General features: G+C 46.6%; 1 protein-coding gene across 1 annotated transcript in view; it reads left to right on the top strand.

The window, feature by feature from the left end:
• The window catches only part of adam9b (ADAM metallopeptidase domain 9b), a 33,529-nt gene that overhangs the window by 5,324 nt on the left and 8,205 nt on the right, over window positions 1-20,000 (top strand). Inside the window, exons 8-18 of the mRNA XM_076266883.1 lie at window positions 410-481; window positions 1,072-1,241; window positions 1,470-1,560; window positions 10,039-10,172; window positions 11,708-11,879; window positions 12,614-12,703; window positions 13,205-13,400; window positions 16,303-16,408; window positions 17,095-17,278; window positions 18,327-18,413; window positions 19,529-19,634. Of these exons, the coding sequence (XP_076122998.1) occupies window positions 410-481; window positions 1,072-1,241; window positions 1,470-1,560; window positions 10,039-10,172; window positions 11,708-11,879; window positions 12,614-12,703; window positions 13,205-13,400; window positions 16,303-16,408; window positions 17,095-17,278; window positions 18,327-18,413; window positions 19,529-19,634 (1,408 nt within the window). The remainder of the gene's footprint in view (window positions 1-409; window positions 482-1,071; window positions 1,242-1,469; window positions 1,561-10,038; window positions 10,173-11,707; window positions 11,880-12,613; window positions 12,704-13,204; window positions 13,401-16,302; window positions 16,409-17,094; window positions 17,279-18,326; window positions 18,414-19,528; window positions 19,635-20,000) is intronic.

A 20,000-nucleotide genomic window follows, 5' to 3' on the forward strand; every position in this document is an offset into this window, starting at 1 on the left:
TGAATATGATGTCCTGTGTGTGTGACGTGAATATGATGTTCTGTGTGTGTGACGTGAATATGATGTCCTGTGTGTGTGACGTGAATATGATGTTCTGTGTGTGTGTGTGTGACATGAATATGATGTCCTGTGTGTGTGACATGAATATGATGTCCTGTGTGTGTGTGTGACGTGAATATGATGTCCTGTGTGAGTGTGTGTGTGTGTGTGTGTGACGTGAATATGATGTCCTGTGTGTGAGTGTGTGACATGAATATGATTTCCTGTGTGTGTGTGTGTGACATGAATATGATGTCCTGTGTGTGTGTGTGTGTGTGTGTGTGACGTGAATATGATGTCCTGTGTGTGTGTGTGTGACGTGAATATGATGTCCTGTGTGTGTGACGTGAATATCATGTCCTGTGAACAGTACGACTTTAAGAAGCAGAACATGACGGCCGTAAGAGAGGAGGCAGTGCAGCTGGCCAACCTGCTGGACGGGGTGAGTGTGTGTGTGTGTGTGTGTGTGTGTGTGTGTGGATGTCTGAGTGTGTGGATGTCTGAGTGTGTGGATGTCGGAGTGTGTGGATGTCTGAGTGTGTGAATGTCGGAGTGTGTGGGGTGTGTGGAGTGTGTGGAGTGTGTGGATGTCGGAGTGTGTGGGGTGTGTGGATGTCGGAGTGTGTGGAGTGTGTGGATGTCGGAGTGTGTGGGGTGTGTGGATGTTGGAGTGTGGAGTGTGTGGGGTGTGTGGATGTTGGAGTGTGTGGAGTGTGTGGATGTCGGAGTGTGTGGAGTGTGTGGATGTCGGGGTGTGTGGAGTGGATGTCGGAGTGTGTGGAGTGGATGTCGGAGTGTGTGGAGTGTGTGGATGTCGGAGTGTGTGGGGTGTGTGGATGTCGGAGTGTGTGGGGTGTGTGGATGTCGGAGTGTGTGGAAGAGCTCATGGACCTCTCGTGGGTCTGTGTGGAGGAGAACCCTTTCATCGTTGATGACTCGGTTAACTTACGTGTGTGTGTGTGTGTGTGTGTGTGTCTGTGTCTCTGTCTCTGTCTGTGTGTGTGTGTGTGTGTGTGTGTGTGTGTGTTGCAGTACTATAAGCGGCTGAATGTGCGGGTAGTGCTGGTGGGGCTGTGGGTGTTTGAGCAGGGGAACCCCTTCAGTGTGGACGGCACAGCGGGGGAGGTGTTGGGACGCTTCGTCACCTGGAGACGCACAGTCCTGCTGCCCACCAAGAGACACGACGTGGGCCAGCTCATAGTGTGAGTGGAGGAGCACACACACACACACACACACATATACACACACACACACACACACACACGCACGCGCGCGCGCGCACGCACGCACGCACGCACGCACGCACACACACACGCACGCGCAGACAAACACACACCTTGTACACACACGCGCACATGAGCATACACACACACACATACACATACACACACACACACGTTGTTGAGAGTTGTTGGTTGTGTGGTTTGTAGAGGGCGTGGGACACCGTACCCAAATGGGGTGTTGGGCATGGCCTTCGTCGGTACTGTGTGTTCTGTGCACAACGCTGGAGGGATCAATGTGGTGAGTGGACATCAGTGAACACACACACTCACACACTCACACTCTCTCTCACACACACACACACACACACACACACACACTCACACACACACACTGACACACACTCATACACACACTTACACATACACACACACACGCACACACAGGGCTGGAGGAATCACTGTGGTCAGTGGATAATAATAAGCAGTGACTCACTGAGGTGATGATTGGGTGAAGAACATAGCGTGGATTTTTGGTCGAGAGTGCAGATTTATTCACAGTGCCAAAACAGTGCAAACAAATAGCAAACAAAAAGACTTGACAACAAAACAAAACAAAATTAACCAACCAGTTTGCAATGTAAACGTTCTTCAGCACACAAGTTGTTGCATCCAACATGCACTCTCCTAGACCTCTCCCTCCTCTCACAAGACTTCCCCCTCTCAAGACTCTCCCTTCTCTCCTTTACACTGACTCTCCAAGGCAGAAAAGCCAATCAATTGACCTTTCGCGAAGTCCCGCCCCCCCCTTAGTTACTGTTGCTAAGTCCGACAGCCTTGGACTAGAACTTCAATGGTAGCTCTAAGCCTGTCTGTACAAGTTACAGCCACGGACCTGATTTCATTTAGAATCCGTTGAACAACTCCAGTATGACATGGAGACACATGTATAAAAATGAATATGTAGGTTTGTTGGGTGACAAACTTAGACGGGGGGCGAGTGGGACTCTGATATAGCTAGCTGTGCTAGATAGACTTGCATGCATATTACAAGGGCACCAGGTCATGTCATATAAGGAACATGGTACTGCAAATAAACGGAAACATAGTCTACATTGCAGAGCGACTTCAACTTTATTAATTTATGGTGAATAAATGTTACACTACTGTGCACAGCCCCATGCTTTTCTGACCAGGCAATGCTAGCACATTAGCAGCGGTTAGCTGACTATGCTAACGTTAGTTATCTACGAGTCTCCTCTAAGTGACAATCATATTGTACACAATGCTGGTAGTGCTGAGAACAATAAACTACCTTGTTTATCTTACTTACATTGAGTTGACTGTGTGGCTTAATCCACATATGTGGTGGAGCACTGTTTCATTATGATTTGCTAACCCTTTGGTTAAAATAGTGGAGAGCTGGGATGAGATAATTTAATGTAATTTAACATAATTACAAAAAAGCACAATCAAGATTGAAAACCATTATTCTGTGTATCGTTGTTGCGTTAATCCCACACGTCGTTTGGCTGTCCTTTTTCACTATACAATCCCATAAAGCCTGAAAAAAAAATCACGGCTCCCAATGCATCTAGGTTTGTTGGGTGACAAACTTAGACAGGGGGCGAGTTGTGCTAGATAGACTTGCATGCATATGACAAGGACACCGGACAATAAAACCGGAAAAAAATCACGGCTCCCAATGCATTTGTATGGAGCCGTAAGGTGAAGCTGTCGAGTTTGTCTACATGTGCGGCTCATCCGCGTTCGATGGGTGGGGCTTGCGATAGGTCAATTAGGGGCCAATTGGTTGATACCACTATGACGGGGGGAATCTACTCAGCACATGTACAATCAAACATTTATCACACACATACATAGAAACAATAAAGCAACATAAATTTCACCATTAATAGCAACAACATTATATATCCCTAATAAAATAATAGTAGCACTATTATATATTTAAAACGGGTATGTAAAGCACCCCCGCACACTCACACACACATTCCCTGTTCCAACCAGGGAGTAATTACCCAATTACCCAACCAGGGAGTAATTACCCAATTGCATTGGGCGGGTGCTCCTTGGGGGGACACAAAGTTGTGTGGGACCAGGAAGTGGAAGTTGTCAGGGTTTGTGTTTGCATGTGTAGGAGAAAAATAGTCCGTTTAAATGTTGCAGGAAGGGTTAGGCGGGTTGGTGAAAAGGAGGGCTACCTTTTCACAGTACCCAACACAGTCCTGTCACCTGAGTACCTAACACAGTCCTCTCACCTGAGAACTGAGTACCCAACACAGTCCTGTCTACTGAGAACTGAGTACCCAACACAACACAGTCCTGTCTACTGAGAACTGAGTACCCAACACAGTCCTGTCTACTGAGACCGGAGTACCCAACACAGTCCTGTCTACTGAGTACCCAACACAGTCCTGTCTACTGAGAACTGAGTACCCAACACAGTCCTGTCTACTGACTACCCAACACAGTCCTCTCACCTGAGAACTGAGTACCCAACACAGTCCTGTCTACTGACTACCCAACACAGTCCTGTCTACTGAGACTTGAGTACCCAACACAGTCCTGTCTTTCGAGAACCCAACACAGTCCTGTCTACTGAGAACTGAGTACCCAACACAGTCCTGTCTACTGACTACCCAACACAGTCCTGTCTACTGAGACCTGAGTACTCAACACAGTCCTGTCTACTGAGAACTGAGCAGTGTTGCCACAGTTACCTTGAAAAAGTAATCTGATTACTGATTACTGATTACTCCTTTAAAAAGTAACTTAGTTACTTTACTGATTACTTGATTTTAAAAGTAACTATGTTAGATTACAAGTTACCTTATTAGTTACTTTCAGCAGCTGCCGACAACACCCCCAACGCCTCAACATAAAAATGATAACCGGTTTTGCCAATACTCACTATACTGGAAGTGCATTTTAACAGCAATGTATAGCAGACATCCCAACCTAACCTACTTAGATACTGAAATTCAGATGTTTGTTCAATAATGTCTAAGTACACCAAATAAGGAAGGCCTATTGATAGAAATTGTTATAGTAAAATATGTAGATTTTTTTTCATGTAGCCTTGGCAACTAGCCATCTTGTAGCCTATAGGCCTGAGTAATATGCAAATGAAATTACACTTGTTAAACTCACCTCAACAAGTCTTTTGCAATCATTTAACCCGCCGTGAGCAATGCTAAAGTTGCTGTTACAAACAGTGCAGTGTGCAAGATTATCATTATGTTTTAATCTTTTGAGACAATTGGGTGCACTTTTGTGTAGTCTGATGTGAAATGGGTCTTAAATCTTCCTTTTTGAGGGGCACTGACGCTGCCATGACGCTTCTGTTCCTAGATACACTGACTGAACTGATTAATTATGTTTGGGAGAAAAGAGATATAAGCACTTACACTGAAAACGGATTGGTTGATTTAGCAAAACAGACCAGGATGCTCTCTGTCTTGGATGCGCTTCAGTCAGAAACGCACCACTCCTCTCTCTCCCCCTCTCCTTTGTGTGCGCATTAAGCTATGCACACGCGATTTGAAGCAAAGATTCTATCTTTGATTTGAAGTCCGGTCTGGCTTGCGTGCTCTTGTTCGCTCTAGGTTCCGGGAGATTTTATGTAATTTGCGGGCGTCAGGAAGCCGCTATCAATATGTGGGAGACTCCCAAAAGTTCGGGAGACTTGGGATGTCTAGCTAGACAGCACTTTGTCGCCAGCACAGAATGTACAATGTACCTTAATGTTGTCATGTTTAGCTGACACAAACTCAAAGTAATGACTGATGAAATGTGCATCTCTCTCTCTCTCCCTCCATTGTTGTTTTCGTTTGTGTCGCTGCACGTGAATTGTCCTCATGCTGAAAACGTGAGCATAGCCTACATGACATTAATCCCCAAGACAAGAAGAAAGCAAAGAATATATATTTTTATTAAGGAAAATGACAAAAATAGTAACGCACAGTAACTTAGATAAGTAACTTTAATCTGATTACTGGTTTGTAAATAGTAGCGCGTTAGATTACTCGTTACTGAAAAAAGTGGTAAAAATAGACTAACGCGTTACTAAGTAACGCGTTTCTGGCATCACTGGAACTGAGTACCCAACGAGTACCCAACACAGTCCTGTCTACTGAGACCTGAGTACCCAACACAGTCCTGTCTACTGAGAACTGAGTACCCAACACAGTCCTGTCTACTGACTACCCAACACAGTCCTGTCTACTGAGACCTGAGTACTCAACACAGTCCTGTCTACTGAGAACTGAGTACTCAACACAGTCCTGTCTACTGAGAACTGAGTACCCAACGAGTACCCAACACAGTCCTGTCTACTGAGACCTGAGTACCCAACACAGTCCTGTCTACTGAGAACTGAGTACCCAACACAGTCCTGTCTACTGACTACCCAACACAGTCCTGTCTACTGAGAACTGAGTACCCAACACAGTCCTGTCTACTGAGTACCCAACACAGTCCTGTCTACTGAGAACTGAGTACCCAACACAGTCCTGTCTACTGAGTACCCAACACAGTCCTGTCTACTGAGACATGAGTACCCAACACAGTCCTGTCTACTGAGAACGGAGTACCCAACACAGTCCTGTCTACTGAGAACTGAGTACCCAACACAGTCCTGTCTACTGAGAACTGAGTACCCAACACAGTCCTGTCTACTGAGTACCCAACACAGTCCTGTCTACTGAGACCTGAGTACCCAACACAGTCCTGTCTACTGAGAACTGAGTACCCAACACAGTCCTGTCTACTGAGAACTGAGTACCCAACACAGTCCTGTCTACTGAGTACCCAATGCAGTCCTGTCTACTGATGTCTACTGAGTACCCAACACAGTCCTGTCACCTGAGTACCTAACACAGTCCTCTCACCTGAGAACTGAGTACCCAACACAGTCCTGTCTACTGAGAACTGAGTACCCAACACAACACAGTCCTGTCTACTGAGAACTGAGTACCCAACACAGTCCTGTCTACTGAGACCGGAGTACCCAACACAGTCCTGTCTACTGAGTACCCAACACAGTCCTGTCTACTGAGAACTGAGTACCCAACACAGTCCTGTCTACTGACTACCCAACACAGTCCTCTCACCTGAGAACTGAGTACCCAACACAGTCCTGTCTACTGACTACCCAACACAGTCCTGTCTACTGAGACTTGAGTACCCAACACAGTCCTGTCTTTCGAGAACCCAACACAGTCCTGTCTACTGAGAACTGAGTACCCAACACAGTCCTGTCTACTGACTACCCAACACAGTCCTGTCTACTGAGACCTGAGTACTCAACACAGTCCTGTCTACTGAGAACTGAGTACCCAACGAGTACCCAACACAGTCCTGTCTACTGAGACCTGAGTACCCAACACAGTCCTGTCTACTGAGAACTGAGTACCCAACACAGTCCTGTCTACTGACTACCCAACACAGTCCTGTCTACTGAGACCTGAGTACTCAACACAGTCCTGTCTACTGAGAACTGAGTACTCAACACAGTCCTGTCTACTGAGAACTGAGTACCCAACGAGTACCCAACACAGTCCTGTCTACTGAGACCTGAGTACCCAACACAGTCCTGTCTACTGAGAACTGAGTACCCAACACAGTCCTGTCTACTGACTACCCAACACAGTCCTGTCTACTGAGAACTGAGTACCCAACACAGTCCTGTCTACTGAGTACCCAACACAGTCCTGTCTACTGAGAACTGAGTACCCAACACAGTCCTGTCTACTGAGTACCCAACACAGTCCTGTCTACTGAGACATGAGTACCCAACACAGTCCTGTCTACTGAGAACGGAGTACCCAACACAGTCCTGTCTACTGAGAACTGAGTACCCAACACAGTCCTGTCTACTGAGAACTGAGTACCCAACACAGTCCTGTCTACTGAGTACCCAACACAGTCCTGTCTACTGAGACCTGAGTACCCAACACAGTCCTGTCTACTGAGAACTGAGTACCCAACACAGTCCTGTCTACTGAGAACTGAGTACCCAACACAGTCCTGTCTACTGAGTACCCAATGCAGTCCTGTCTACTGATGTCTACTGAGTACCCAACACAGTCCTGTCTACTGAGAACTGAGTACCCAACACAGTCCTGTCTACTGAGTACCCAACACAGTCCTGTCTACTGAGACCTGAGTACCCAACACAGTCCTGTCTACTGAGAACTGAGTACCCAACACAGTCCTGTCTACTGAGAACTGAGTACCCAACACAGTCCTGTCTACTGAGAACTGAGTACCCAACACAGTCCTGTCTACTGACTACCCAACACAGTCCCGTCTACTGAGAACTGAGTACCCAACACAGTCCTGTCTACTGAGAACTGAATACCCAACACAGTCCTGTCTACTGAGCAGGGCTTTGAACCAGAATATTTTGCCAATTGGTTCGTTCTGAACAGAAACCGTATTTTAACGTTTCCGGTTTTGGTTTCCACCCTAAAATTGACGTTCCCGAACCGGTTAGAAAAAAAAAATATCGTTGCTGAACCGGAACCGAACGTTCCATGTCAGCTGTCGGACAAAAATATAAGTATGCTTTCAAACTGACTATTAATAGTCACAATATTGTCTTTTAGGCTCTATCCTACAGCAGACATAATACAACACTAGGCCTCTGCTTTATACAAGCTGCACCAGTGTCTTCCTATAGCCTTTAGCCTGAATAATTTGTAATAATTCCTGGATGCCTTCCCATTGTCTAAATGCTAAAATGAGGACTATTACATTTGTCCAAATAAATTAAAGCGGTAGCTTAAGGTTAATGCTATTTTCTCCAACAATGTTTAGCCGCAAAAAGAGAAACCGGGTGGAATGAAATCATTGAGATTTGGACACTTCGTAGCCTTTTGATTTCCTGCTAGTGGCAAGCTCTGTCTGTCTGCACTCTCCATGCATTCATTGAATGACAGGAGGTGACCCTCACCATTTCATTGAAGGCACAGAACTTTTCCAGGAACAACAGAAAAAAACGGTATTAACCGGTTACCACTATTTTAAAAAATCGTTTCTGTTCCGGGACATAAAAAAATCATAAAGTTTCTGGTTTCGTTTTTCTTCCTAGCAAAATGGCAAAAGTTTCTGGTTTTCATTTTCGTTCCATGAACCGGTTCAAAGCCTTGCACCTGAGTACCTAACACAGTCCTGTCACACCTGAGTACCTAACGCAGTCCTGTCACCTGAGACCTGAGAACCCAACGCAGTCCTGTTGTTGTCAAGATGGATGCACACGAGAATAATAAAATCTCAAGTCTCCGACAGCGTAACATCAGATTTGCCGTGTGTGTGTGTGTGTGTGTGTGTGTGTGTGTGTCACACTCACTGAAGCAGTGAGATATTGTGTATGTGTGTGGGTGTGTGTCACACCCACTGAAGAAAACGCCATGGTGGTGGGAACGATACGTGTCAGAGTTGATGAGAGAGCTTCATGTTGTGATAGGCGTCTGGTGAAGAGTGCCATTTAGAGAGTTCTGAGTTATGGGATGTGGAATGTGTCATGTGGAATGTGGAATGCTACATGTTGGAATGAGTCATGAGTCGCAACAGGTTAAAAAGCTTTGCTCTTTCATCTTGGGCCACAGCTCTTTTAATGGAAAAAGCTGTAGGCTGTGTTTATGAGGGGGTGGTTGTGTGGGTGTGTGTGTGTGTGTGTGTGTGTGATGTGTTCATGAGGGGGTGGTTGTGTGGGTGTATGTGTGCACCTATTTGAGGATTTTCCAGACTAAATAGTTCTAAGAACGTAGTTCTATGTGGTAGGTGTGTGGGTGGGTGTACGGGGTTGGTGTGTGTTAACTCAGGGGTGTGTTTACACAGGATAGGTGTGTGTTTACTCAGGGGTAAGTGTGTGTTAACTCAGGGATAGGTGTGTTAACTCAGGGGTAAGTGTGTGTGTTATCTCAGGGGTAGGTGTGTGTGTGTGTTAACTCAGGGGTAAGTGTGTGTTATCTCAGGGGTAGGTGTGTGTGTGTTAACTCAGGGGTAAGTGTTTGTTAACTCAGGGCTAGGTGTGTGTGTTGACATGGGGGTAGGTGTGTGTGTGTTAACTCAGGGGTAGGTGTGTGTGTTGACATGGGGGTAGGTGTGTGTGTGTTAACTCAGGGGTAAGTGTGTGTTAATTCAGGGGTAAGGGTGTGTTAACTCAGGGGTAAGTGTGTGTGTGTTAACTCAGGGGTAGTTGTGTGTGTGTTAACTCAGGGGTAGGTGTGTGTAAACTTCAGGGTAGCCGTCTTTAAGCCCTTGCATGCTGTGAAGTCTTGTCAGCAACCTGATCCTCGGCGTGTGCTTTATTTATGAAGGGTGTGTGTGTGTGTGTGTGTGTGTGCGTGTGTGTGTGTGTGTGTATGTGTTATTTATGAAGGGTGTGTGTTCAGAGGTGCAGTGACTACACTCACAGCCAGAGGATAAACATACACCTGTGTGTGTGTGTGCACACACACTCACATGTGTACACACACACTGACATGTACGTACGTGTACAGTATGTTGTAGAGTTTTGCTCCATTTGCAATAGCAGGCCAGAGATGACCTGTTCACTACACACAGTCCCCTTCTCTCTCACACACACACACACACACACACGCACACACACATTCCTCATTTCACAGTGCAGAGATGATAATGTGGCTGAGATCTCTACGGAGCTCACACACACACACACACACACACACACACACACACACACACACACACACACACACTAACTCTGCATTAAAATCTGATTCCCCCCCAGTTCAGCGACTCCAACACGGCTGGGTTCTCCACGGTCCTGGCCCACGAGCTCGGCCATAATCTGGGCATGAACCACGACTCCACCGGCTGCTCCTGCGACGGAACCAGCAGCTGCATCATGGCAGCGACCGCAGGGTACGGAGACGCACACACACACACACACGCGCACACGCACACGCACACGCACACGCACACGCACACGCACACGCACACACGCACGCACGCACGCACGCACCCACGCACGCACACACGCACGCACGCACGCGCAGGCAGGCAGATACACACGCACGCGCGCACACACACAAACACACACACACATGCATGCCCGCACACACACACACACACGCACACACACGCACGCACGCGCAGGCAGGCAGGCAGATACACACGCACGCACGCGCGCACACACACAAACACACACACATGCATGCCCACACACACACATGCAAGCCCGCACACAAACACACGCACGCACGCACGCACGCACGCACGCACGCACGCACGCACGCACGCACGCACGCACGCGCGCGCGCAGGCAGGCAGGCAGATACACACGCACGCGCGCACACACACAAACACACACACATGCATGCCCACACACAAACACACACACGCGCACACACACACACACGCGCACGCACGCACACACACTACGCGCGCGCGTAGTCATTTGATGTAACACTACACTATACCACACCATAGAGAGAAACAAAATTGTGGGTGTGTGCTGTACACATCAACTGTGAGATGTGTGTTGGCCTTGTCTCAGTACACACACACACACACACACAAACACAAACACAGCTGGTCTTGTCTCAGTACACTGTGCTTTAGACAGCTGCTAGACCATGAGTGACACACACACACACAGCTGACCAAACTTTACCTCAGCGTCTCCTGTCAGTGATAACTAGTGTGCTTCACCTCAGCAAGGAAATAACTAGTGTACTTCACTAGTGTACTTCACCTCAGCAAGGTAATAACTAGTGTACTTCACTAGTGTATTTCACCTCAGCAAGTTAATAACTAGTGTACTTCACCTCAGCAAGGTAATAACTAGTGTACTTCATTAGTGTACTTCACCTCAGCAAGGTAATAACTAGTGTACTTCATTAGTGTACTTCACCTCAGCAAGCTAATAACTAGTGTACTTCCCCTCAATGTGGAACATGCACGGAATATGCAAATAATGAACACACACTTCACCTGCTTACAAGTTCCTGGTGTGTGTATGTGTGTGTGTGTGTTCTCTGTGTGTGTGTGTGTGTGTGTTCTCTCTGTGTGTGTGTTCTCTGTGTGTGTGTGTTCTCTGTGTGTGTGTGTTCTCCGTGTGTGTGTGTGTGTGTGTGTGTGTGTGTGTTCTCTGTGTGTGTGTGTGTGTTCTCTGTGTGTGTGTGTGTGTGTGTGTTTTCTCTGTGTGTGTGTGTTCTCTGTGTGTGTGTGTGTGTGTGTATGTGTGTGTTTTCTCTCTGTGTGTGTGTGTTCTCTGTGTGTGTGTGTGTGTGTGTTCTCTGTGTGTGTGTTCTCTCTGTGTGTGTGTGTTCTCTGTGTGTGTGTGTTCTCTGTGTGTGTGTGTGTGTGTGTGTTCTCTGTGTGTGTGTATGTGTGTGTTCTCTGTGTTTGTGTGTTCTCTGTGTGTGTGTATGTGTGTGTTCTCTGTGTGTCCACAGGGGGGCAGCCCAGTTCAGCGACTGCAGCGGAGACGACTTCGAGCGACTGGTTCTGGGGGGCGGGGGGGTGTGTCTCATGAACCAGCCGCCGCCCTCTGATGTGGTCAGCGTAGCCGTCTGTGGCAACGGCGTCCTGGAGAAGGGAGAGGAGTGTGACTGCGGAACGCCAGAGGTGTGTGTGTGTGTGTGTGTATGTGTGTGTGTGTGTGTGTGTGTGTGTTCCTGGAAAAGGGAGAGGAGTGTGACTGTGGAACGCCAGAGGTGTGTGTGTGTGTGTGTGTGTGTGTGTGTGTGTGTATGTTTGTGAGCTGCTCTGTGTCTACTGTAGAGATCACACACACACACACACACACACACACACACACACACTCACACACACTCCTGAGGGGGGAAGCACACTGCAGGTGCACGGGGTCATAACTGATCATCATGCCCCCTCTGTTCCAGTGTCGGTTCCATCACACACACACACTGCCAGGCTTCAGTGGAGCGTTCCATCACACACACACACACACACTGCCAGGCTTCAGTGGAGCGTTCCATCACACACACACACATGCCAGGCTTCAGTGGAGCGTTCCATCACACACACACACACACACATGCCAGGCTTCAGTGGAGGGTTCCATCACACACACACACACACACTCACACACACGCATATGCGAGAGCTTCAGTGGAGGGATCTGTCACACACACACACTCACACACACACACATGCAAGAGCTTCAGTGGAAGGTTCCGTCACACACACACACACACAGCTTTGTAGAGGGCTTCATAATCACTGGTGCTGTGTGATGATGCCAAAAGCTGCATGGCATTAATGATCAGTGAGCTGTGGGGTGTGACTCAGAGGACCGTGTGTGTTTGTGTCTCAGGACCTGTGTGTGTGTGTTCTGACAGGAGTGTAAGAGCCGCTGCTGTGATGCACTCACCTGTCGCCTGACGTCCGGCTCGGTGTGTGCCCAAGGAGCATGCTGTCAGGACTGCCAGGTGAGCCCCAGTGCATGCTGGGAAACCAGACTCTTTCTGGACCCTTCCGCTCCCTCTTGACTCAGGCCCATGTAGCTGCGCTCCTCAGGCCTCAACTGCCCTGTGTGTGTGTGTGTGTGTGTGTGTTTCTGTGTGTGTGTGTGTGTGTGTGTGTGTGTGTGTGTGTGTGTGTGTGTGTGTGAGCGTGTCTGTTTCGGTGTGTGTGTGTGTATTTATGTATGTGTGTGTGTGTGTGTGTGTCTGTGTGTGTGTGTGTGTGTGTGTGCGTGTCTGTTTTGGTGTGTGTGTGTGTGTCTGTCTGTTTCGGTGTGTGTGTGTGTGTGTATGTATGTATGTATGTATGTATGTATGTATGTGTGTATGTGTGTGTGTGCGTGTCTGTTTCGGTGTGTGTGTGTGTATGTATGTATGTATGTATGTATGTATGTGTGTGTGTGTGTGTCTGTTTCGGTGTGTGTGTGTGTGTGTGTGTGTGTGTGTGTGTGTGTGTGTGTGTTACAGTATAAGGTGGCAGGAAGTCAGTGCAGAAGGTCTGAGAACCAGTGCGACCTGCCTGAGTTCTGTAACGGGTCCTATGCGTTCTGCCCGAGCAATTTCTACCTGATGGACGGACTGCACTGTGACAACGATCGGGCCTTCTGCTACGAGGGGCGCTGCCAGACCTACGACTACCAGTGCAAACACCTGTTCGGCCCAGGTACACACACACACACACACACACACACACACACACACACACACACACACACATCTAAAACTATAGCCCTGACACATATGAAATGATTGACCCATGACACAGATTTCATATGATCTGTGAGGTCACTGCTTTAACGTGTACGTTAACGCCAAAATGCAACCTAAGGTCTTTTTTTGCTTGTACCCAAATCAAACTTTTGTTTAAAATCCTAATTTGGACGGAAGCGCCACTTTTAAGATTGACCGTATTGTCTTTTTTCGGGTCAAATGGCTTTTGAATGGGAGTGCTAGGGCATAATTTGGACAGAAGCACCACTTTTAAGCGATCATAGTAGTTCCCCTAGCACTCCCATTCAAAAGCCATTTAAACCGAAAACGACAATACGGTCATTTTAAAAGTGGCGCTTCCATCCAAATTTTTGTTTTTGTTTTTTTATATTACCTTGCCGACTCGCTGATATGTCCATATTATTTTATGCTGGTCTCTATACTTTATTCTTGCACTGTTGCACTGTTGGACTGTTGGACTTACTCATTTGCACCATCACCATGACACTCACTCACACAGAGCACCTTACCTTACCTTAATATGCACAGAGAATCACAGGCTCAGTCCCTGCCTCAGTCATTGCAAGCGCCTCTTGATTGATTAATCACCACTATGTGGATTCTGTTTTTAGAATTGATTTAGATTAAGTGTTAGTTAGTATAATTTGTATTTTAGTATATTTAGTATATTTTTTATCTTCTACTGTCCTTATTGCTTAGTTGTGTTTTTATATTATATACTTTAATTACTTTTGTCTGCTGTTAATGAATGTGTGTGTGATGTCTGTATGCTACTGAGACCTTGGGCCCTATTTTAATGGTCTAAAACGGAAGTGTCTTTGCGCAAAACGCAATTCACTTTGTGGGCGGATCTCGGGCGCTGATGCTATTTTACCGGAGGGATATTTGACTGTTGCGCCCGACGCAAATCTAAAATGGGGTTGTCTGAAGTAGCTACATTAATCATGGGTGTGGTTTGGGCGTAACGTGCAATAAACCAATCAGAGCGTCATCTCACATTCCCTTTAACAACAGGCACGCTTGTTCCATAGCTGATTGCTATTATGGTGGCGTATTTGCCAGGCGCAGCCAGGAGCGTTCACAGCGCTATAATCACTGTTCAGTTGGGAACAGTTAGCTATTGATTTTTCATCTTCACAAAATGTAATACAGAATTGTCACAAAGACATACTTTCCGATGTTTTGGGATCATTCTCACTGAATCACGAGGTTATGAATGCATGGTGATATATTTGCAATGTACAATGTAATCTAACATTACCTCTCTATAGACAATGCATATCTTCTGTCAGTTAATCTCTTCTCTCCCGTGCTGCCGCTGGGGCATTTGGGTTAAATGGCATCGGCATGCAGTTCAACATCACGTCTCCTTAAGTCCTCTAACATTTCCTAATTTATGTCATCAACACATCAGTGATTCGTGAAAATGTGTACGCTAGATTTATGCCTATTTTTTCACATGGACACCACACTGATTTCCCTCGAGTGGTAATATTTTTCTTTGAAATTATGTATGGTTTACAGAAATGGGAACTACATTGTATAGATGAGAGGAGCTAAGTGTGCGTTGCGCAGCACAGGCGGCCAAGCAGGGCTTCGTTTAAGTTGACCTAACTTTCAACTCTGCACAGTATCCCATTAACTGCGTGACAGTAGACTATTTACAATATTTTCTGTAAAGCAGAGTTTGTAAACACGTTATCATCAACTTAATTCACGCACAACATTTATTTGAGCAGGAGAGAGAATAACAATGAATGGATGCAGCAACTACAGAAATTGTACAGAAATTGTACTTGCTGCTTTCTTGTACTATCTGTTGCTGGTTAACAGCACATGAAAAGCTGATTTAAGCTAATTCACTAACTCAAGACTTCAAGGCCATCATGGATATAAAACGTTTTTTGAAAATAACGAAAGGATGGAGGGAACATAGCAAAGCTTGGAGTTATTTCAGATGGGCTACAACAAGGTAGGCAAAATTATGGTGCTTAAAACCTTACACAACGGTAAATTGGAACAAAACTAAAAGTAACTTTAGCCTTTATAGGGCTGTAGCCTATAAAGTTGTCCAGATTAATAGGTCGTAATTAGGCGTTGTTGTAAAGATATTGCATGTAGATGTTGTACTATATAGGCTACTAAATATTTAGGTCACCAATGCACGAACAAAACCGGGAAATGGACAAATATTATCAAGGCTTTGAATGTTTCCGTCTGTGCACGGAGGTGTCTGTAGATTGGTGTGCAACGCATTCATTCATGCAGGCCTGTGGTCATGCATGCGCCCTTAAAATAGCATCTGCATTTTCGCCACAGACTTTAGACCAGGGAGTTCCTGGTCTGTGGCGGAATTGTTTTCTGAAACTGCAAAATATCAACAGTGAACGTTTGCGCCGGAACACGCCCCGTCTTTTCGCTGAACCGCCCCTGTGGGCGCAATCGAATTCCCTAATTTACAGGCATGTACCTGTGGAGGGAAAATTCCAATATGCGCTGACTGCAAAATAGGAAAGACAAACGCGCGAGTATACAAAGTCAATTGCGCCGGCACGGAAGATAGAGCCCCACGAATTTCCCCTGGGGATCAATAAAGTATCTATCTATCTATCTATCTATCTATCTATCTAAATTATGCTTTTAAACGAAAGTTTGACACGGGTACATTCATAAAAAGACCCTAGGTTGCATTTTGGCGAGTTACGCTTTAAGAGATGTTGTTGACTCCTTCTGCCCCCCCCCCCCCCCCCTCTCTCTCTCCTCTCTCTCTCTCTCTCCTCTCTCTCTCTCTCTTTCTCTCTCTCTCCTCTCTCCGTTCTGTGTCTCTCCATCAGACGCCACTAAAGCAGATGACCGGTGCTTCAGTCATGTCAACACCAGAGGCAACGAGTTTGGCAACTGCGGCTTCAGTGGCTCTAAACTGACCCCCTGTGCTGTGCAGTAAGTCCTCTAGACTAACCCCCTGTGCAGTAAGTCCTCTAGACTAACCCCCTGTGCTGTGGAGTAAAAACCCCTGTGCTGTGGAGTAAGTCCTCTAGACTAACCCCCTGTGCTGTGGAGTAAGTCCTCTAAACTAACCCCCTGTGCTGTGGAGTAAGTCCTCTAAACTTAAATTTAAATACATATGATGTTGTTAACACTCACACTAAAGCATTCCTACAAGACACAACACAACAGCTCCAATTGGTTCATTAGAGAAACACAACACAACACAACACAACACAACACAACACAACACAACACAACACAACACAACACAACACAACACAACACAACACAACACAACACAACACAACACAACACAACACAACACAACACAACACAACACAACACAACACAACACAACACAACACAACACAACACAACACAACACAACACAACACAACACAACACCCAGTGCATGCTGCGTACACCCTGATATGCTGCAGGACATTTCCACTCCATATTCCCTTTCTCTTTCTCTCCATACTCTCTCTCTCTCTCTGCTCCGTATTCCATAGCAGTGGGGTCCAGTAGTCATGATCTAGGTTGACTAGACTGAGCTTGTGAGCTTGTACACTTCCTTGTTAAAACCTGCTGGAGGTTGTTTTGGTTGACTGCTGTGTTTGGCTGCATTGTTACCATAGAAACGTGATGTGCGGAAAGATCCAGTGTACCGGCTTCGACTCGAACAACCCGCCCAAAGGCGTGATCGTCAGCATCGAGACGCTGGATACGGGCGTCGTCTGCAAGAACGCATATTATAATCTGGGCACCGACGTGCTCGACCCAGCCTACGTCAACCAGGGCAGTGTGTGTGCCCCTGGAAAGGTGTGTGTGTCTGTGACCTGACCAAGCACATTTGGCAGGATGTTTGTTGTGTGTGTGTGTGTGTGTGTGTGTGTGTGTGTGTGTGTGTGTGTGTGTGTGTGTGTGTGGCAGGATGTTTGTTGTGTGTGTGTGTGTGTGTGTGTGTGTGTGTGTGTGTGGCAGGATGTTTGTTGTGTGTGTGTGTGTGTGTGTGTGTGTGTGTGTGTGTGTGTGTGTGTGGCAGGATGTTTGTTGTGTGTGTGTGTGTGTGTGTGTGTGTGTGTGTGGCAGGATGTTGTGTGTGTGTGTGTGTGGCAGGATGTTTGTTGTGTGTGTGTGTGTGTGTGTGTGTGTGTGGCAGGATGTTTGGTCCTTTCCTAGTCTCTGCGCTCCATGAGGTCAAGAGTATAAATGCACTAAAATAAGAAATAATTAAGAGTTTGTCCATGAGAGGACCAGGCGGGGGTGACACATGCAACGTCACCGATTTTGATGAAACTTGGACAGTTTGAAGGGTCCACCTAAAAACTCAAAAAGCCCAAATTATACAAAATTTGAAACAACCCAGGGGGAGTTAGGACCGCCTCCTTGTTTTAGGGCAAAAAAACTCAAAAAAAGGCCCAAAATTGCATAAAATGTTGACATCCCTCCTGCTGTCAGATTTAAACACAGCAAAGTAACAATCCATGCCATCAAAGGTGCATCCAATGTTAGTTTAAAACTGGAGTTACAAGGCGTAAGGTGTGACGGGTGTCAGTCCAGGACTGCACATGTCCACTATGTCACATGCTTTTTGGCGAATACCCAAACAATAGCAATATTCAGACCTGAATATCTCTAATGTGCAACCTCCTTTTTTCAAAATTCTTTCTGCACATGAAAGGGCCATCTGTGGACTTCAAAAGAAAAATGTTCGGCCTTTTTATTATTTTTGTCGCTGTAACCGCCTAAATAGTAGGTCATTTATGGTGGACAAATGGAGATATTAAATCACTCTTAAAACCCATTTTTATGGTTTTCATACTGTACATACCTGTATTGAGATTCTTGTGTGTGTGTGTGTTTACAGGCCTGCCTGAGCTTTAAGTGTGTGAATGACTCGGCCCTGATTCAAGACACCACCTGCACTGCCAGGGAGACGTGCAATGGCAACGGGGTATGACATCACACAGGTTCACACCTTAGAGTGTTCATGACATCACACAGGTTCACACCTTAGAGTGTTCATGACATCACACAGGTTCACACCTTAGAGTGTTCATGACATCACACAGGTTCACACCTTAGAGTGTTCATGACATCACACAGGTTCACACCTTAGAGTGTTCATGACATCACACAGGTTCACACCTTAGAGTGGTCATGATGACATCACACAGGTTCACACCTTAGAGTGTTCATGACATCACACAGGTTCACACCTTAGAGTGTTCATGACATCACACAGGTTCACACCTTAGAGTGTTCATGACATCACACAGGTTCACACCTTAGAGTGGTCATGACATCACACAGGTTCACACCTTAGAGTGTTCATGACATCACACAGGTTCACACCTTAGAGTGGTCATGATGACATCACACAGGTTCACACCTTAGAGGAGAGGGCGAACATCCACTATAAGAGTGTTTTTTTATACAATCATGTGAACCGGTATTTCCACTGTGACATAGCTAGGCTAGTGTAGAGGCGGCATTAGGCTAACGTATGAAAGCCTATTCCAGACATATAGAGCATTTGCATGTGGAGAAATGAGGGACTCCTTATCAATCAGGAAATGAAGAAACAAAACAGGCTGACAAAATTATCTTCTGCCCTTGTTTTGTGTGTGTGTGTGTTTCTGTGCAGGTGTGTATGTGTGTGTTCCTGTATGTGCATGTGTGTGTGTTTCTGTGTGTGTGTGTGTGTGTGTGTGTGTGTGTGTGTGTGTGTGTGTGTGTGTGTGTGTGTGTGTGTGTGTGTGTGTGTTTCTGTGTGTGTGTTGGCCTATGCACGTGTGTGTGTGTGTGTGTGTGTGTGTTGGCCTATGCATATATGTGTTGGCCTATGCATATGTGTGTGTGTGTGTGTGTTGGCCTATGCATATGTGTGTGTGTGTGTGTGTGTGTGTGCAGGTGTGTAATAACGAGGGGCACTGCCACTGTAATGACGGCTGGGTGTGTGTGTGTGTGTGTGTGTGTGTGCAGGTGTGTAATAACGAGGGGCACTGCCACTGTAATGACGGCTGGGTGTGTGTGTGTGTGTGTGTGTGTGTGTGTGTGTGTGTGCAGGTGTGTAATAACGAGGGGCACTGCCACTGTAATGACGGCTGGGCCCCCCCTCGCTGTGACCGCGGAGGACGAGGAGGCAGTGTGGACAGTGGCCCCGCCCAGATTGGTATGAACACGCCCACATTTCCTGGCCCCTCCCCCTGCATGTAGTCTTCTCTCTGCCCCCTCCCCTTTCTGTGACCTCCAATCAGATGATACTCCCCTAACCTTTCCCACAGCATGTGTGTTCTGTTTCAGTGTGTTCCCCTGTCGTGTGTGTGTGTGTTTTTGTGTGTGTGTGACGTCTCTGACCACTCTTAACTCTGTGTGTGTGTGTGTGTGTGTGTGTGTGTGTGTGTGTGTGTGTGACGTCTCTGACCACTCCCCACTCTCTGTGTGTGTGTGTGTGTGTGTGTGTGTGTGTGTGTGTGTGTGTGTGTGTGTGTGTGTGTGTGTGTGTGACGTCTCTGACCACTCTTAACTCTCTGTGTGT

This window comes from Alosa pseudoharengus, unplaced genomic scaffold, assembly GCF_046254945.1.
Source record: "Alosa pseudoharengus isolate Yale_2024_CS ecotype anadromous, Long Island Sound unplaced genomic scaffold, YU_APseudo_1.1 YU_APseudo_1.1_scf_4, whole genome shotgun sequence".
NCBI lineage: Eukaryota > Metazoa > Chordata > Actinopteri > Clupeiformes > Clupeidae > Alosa > Alosa pseudoharengus.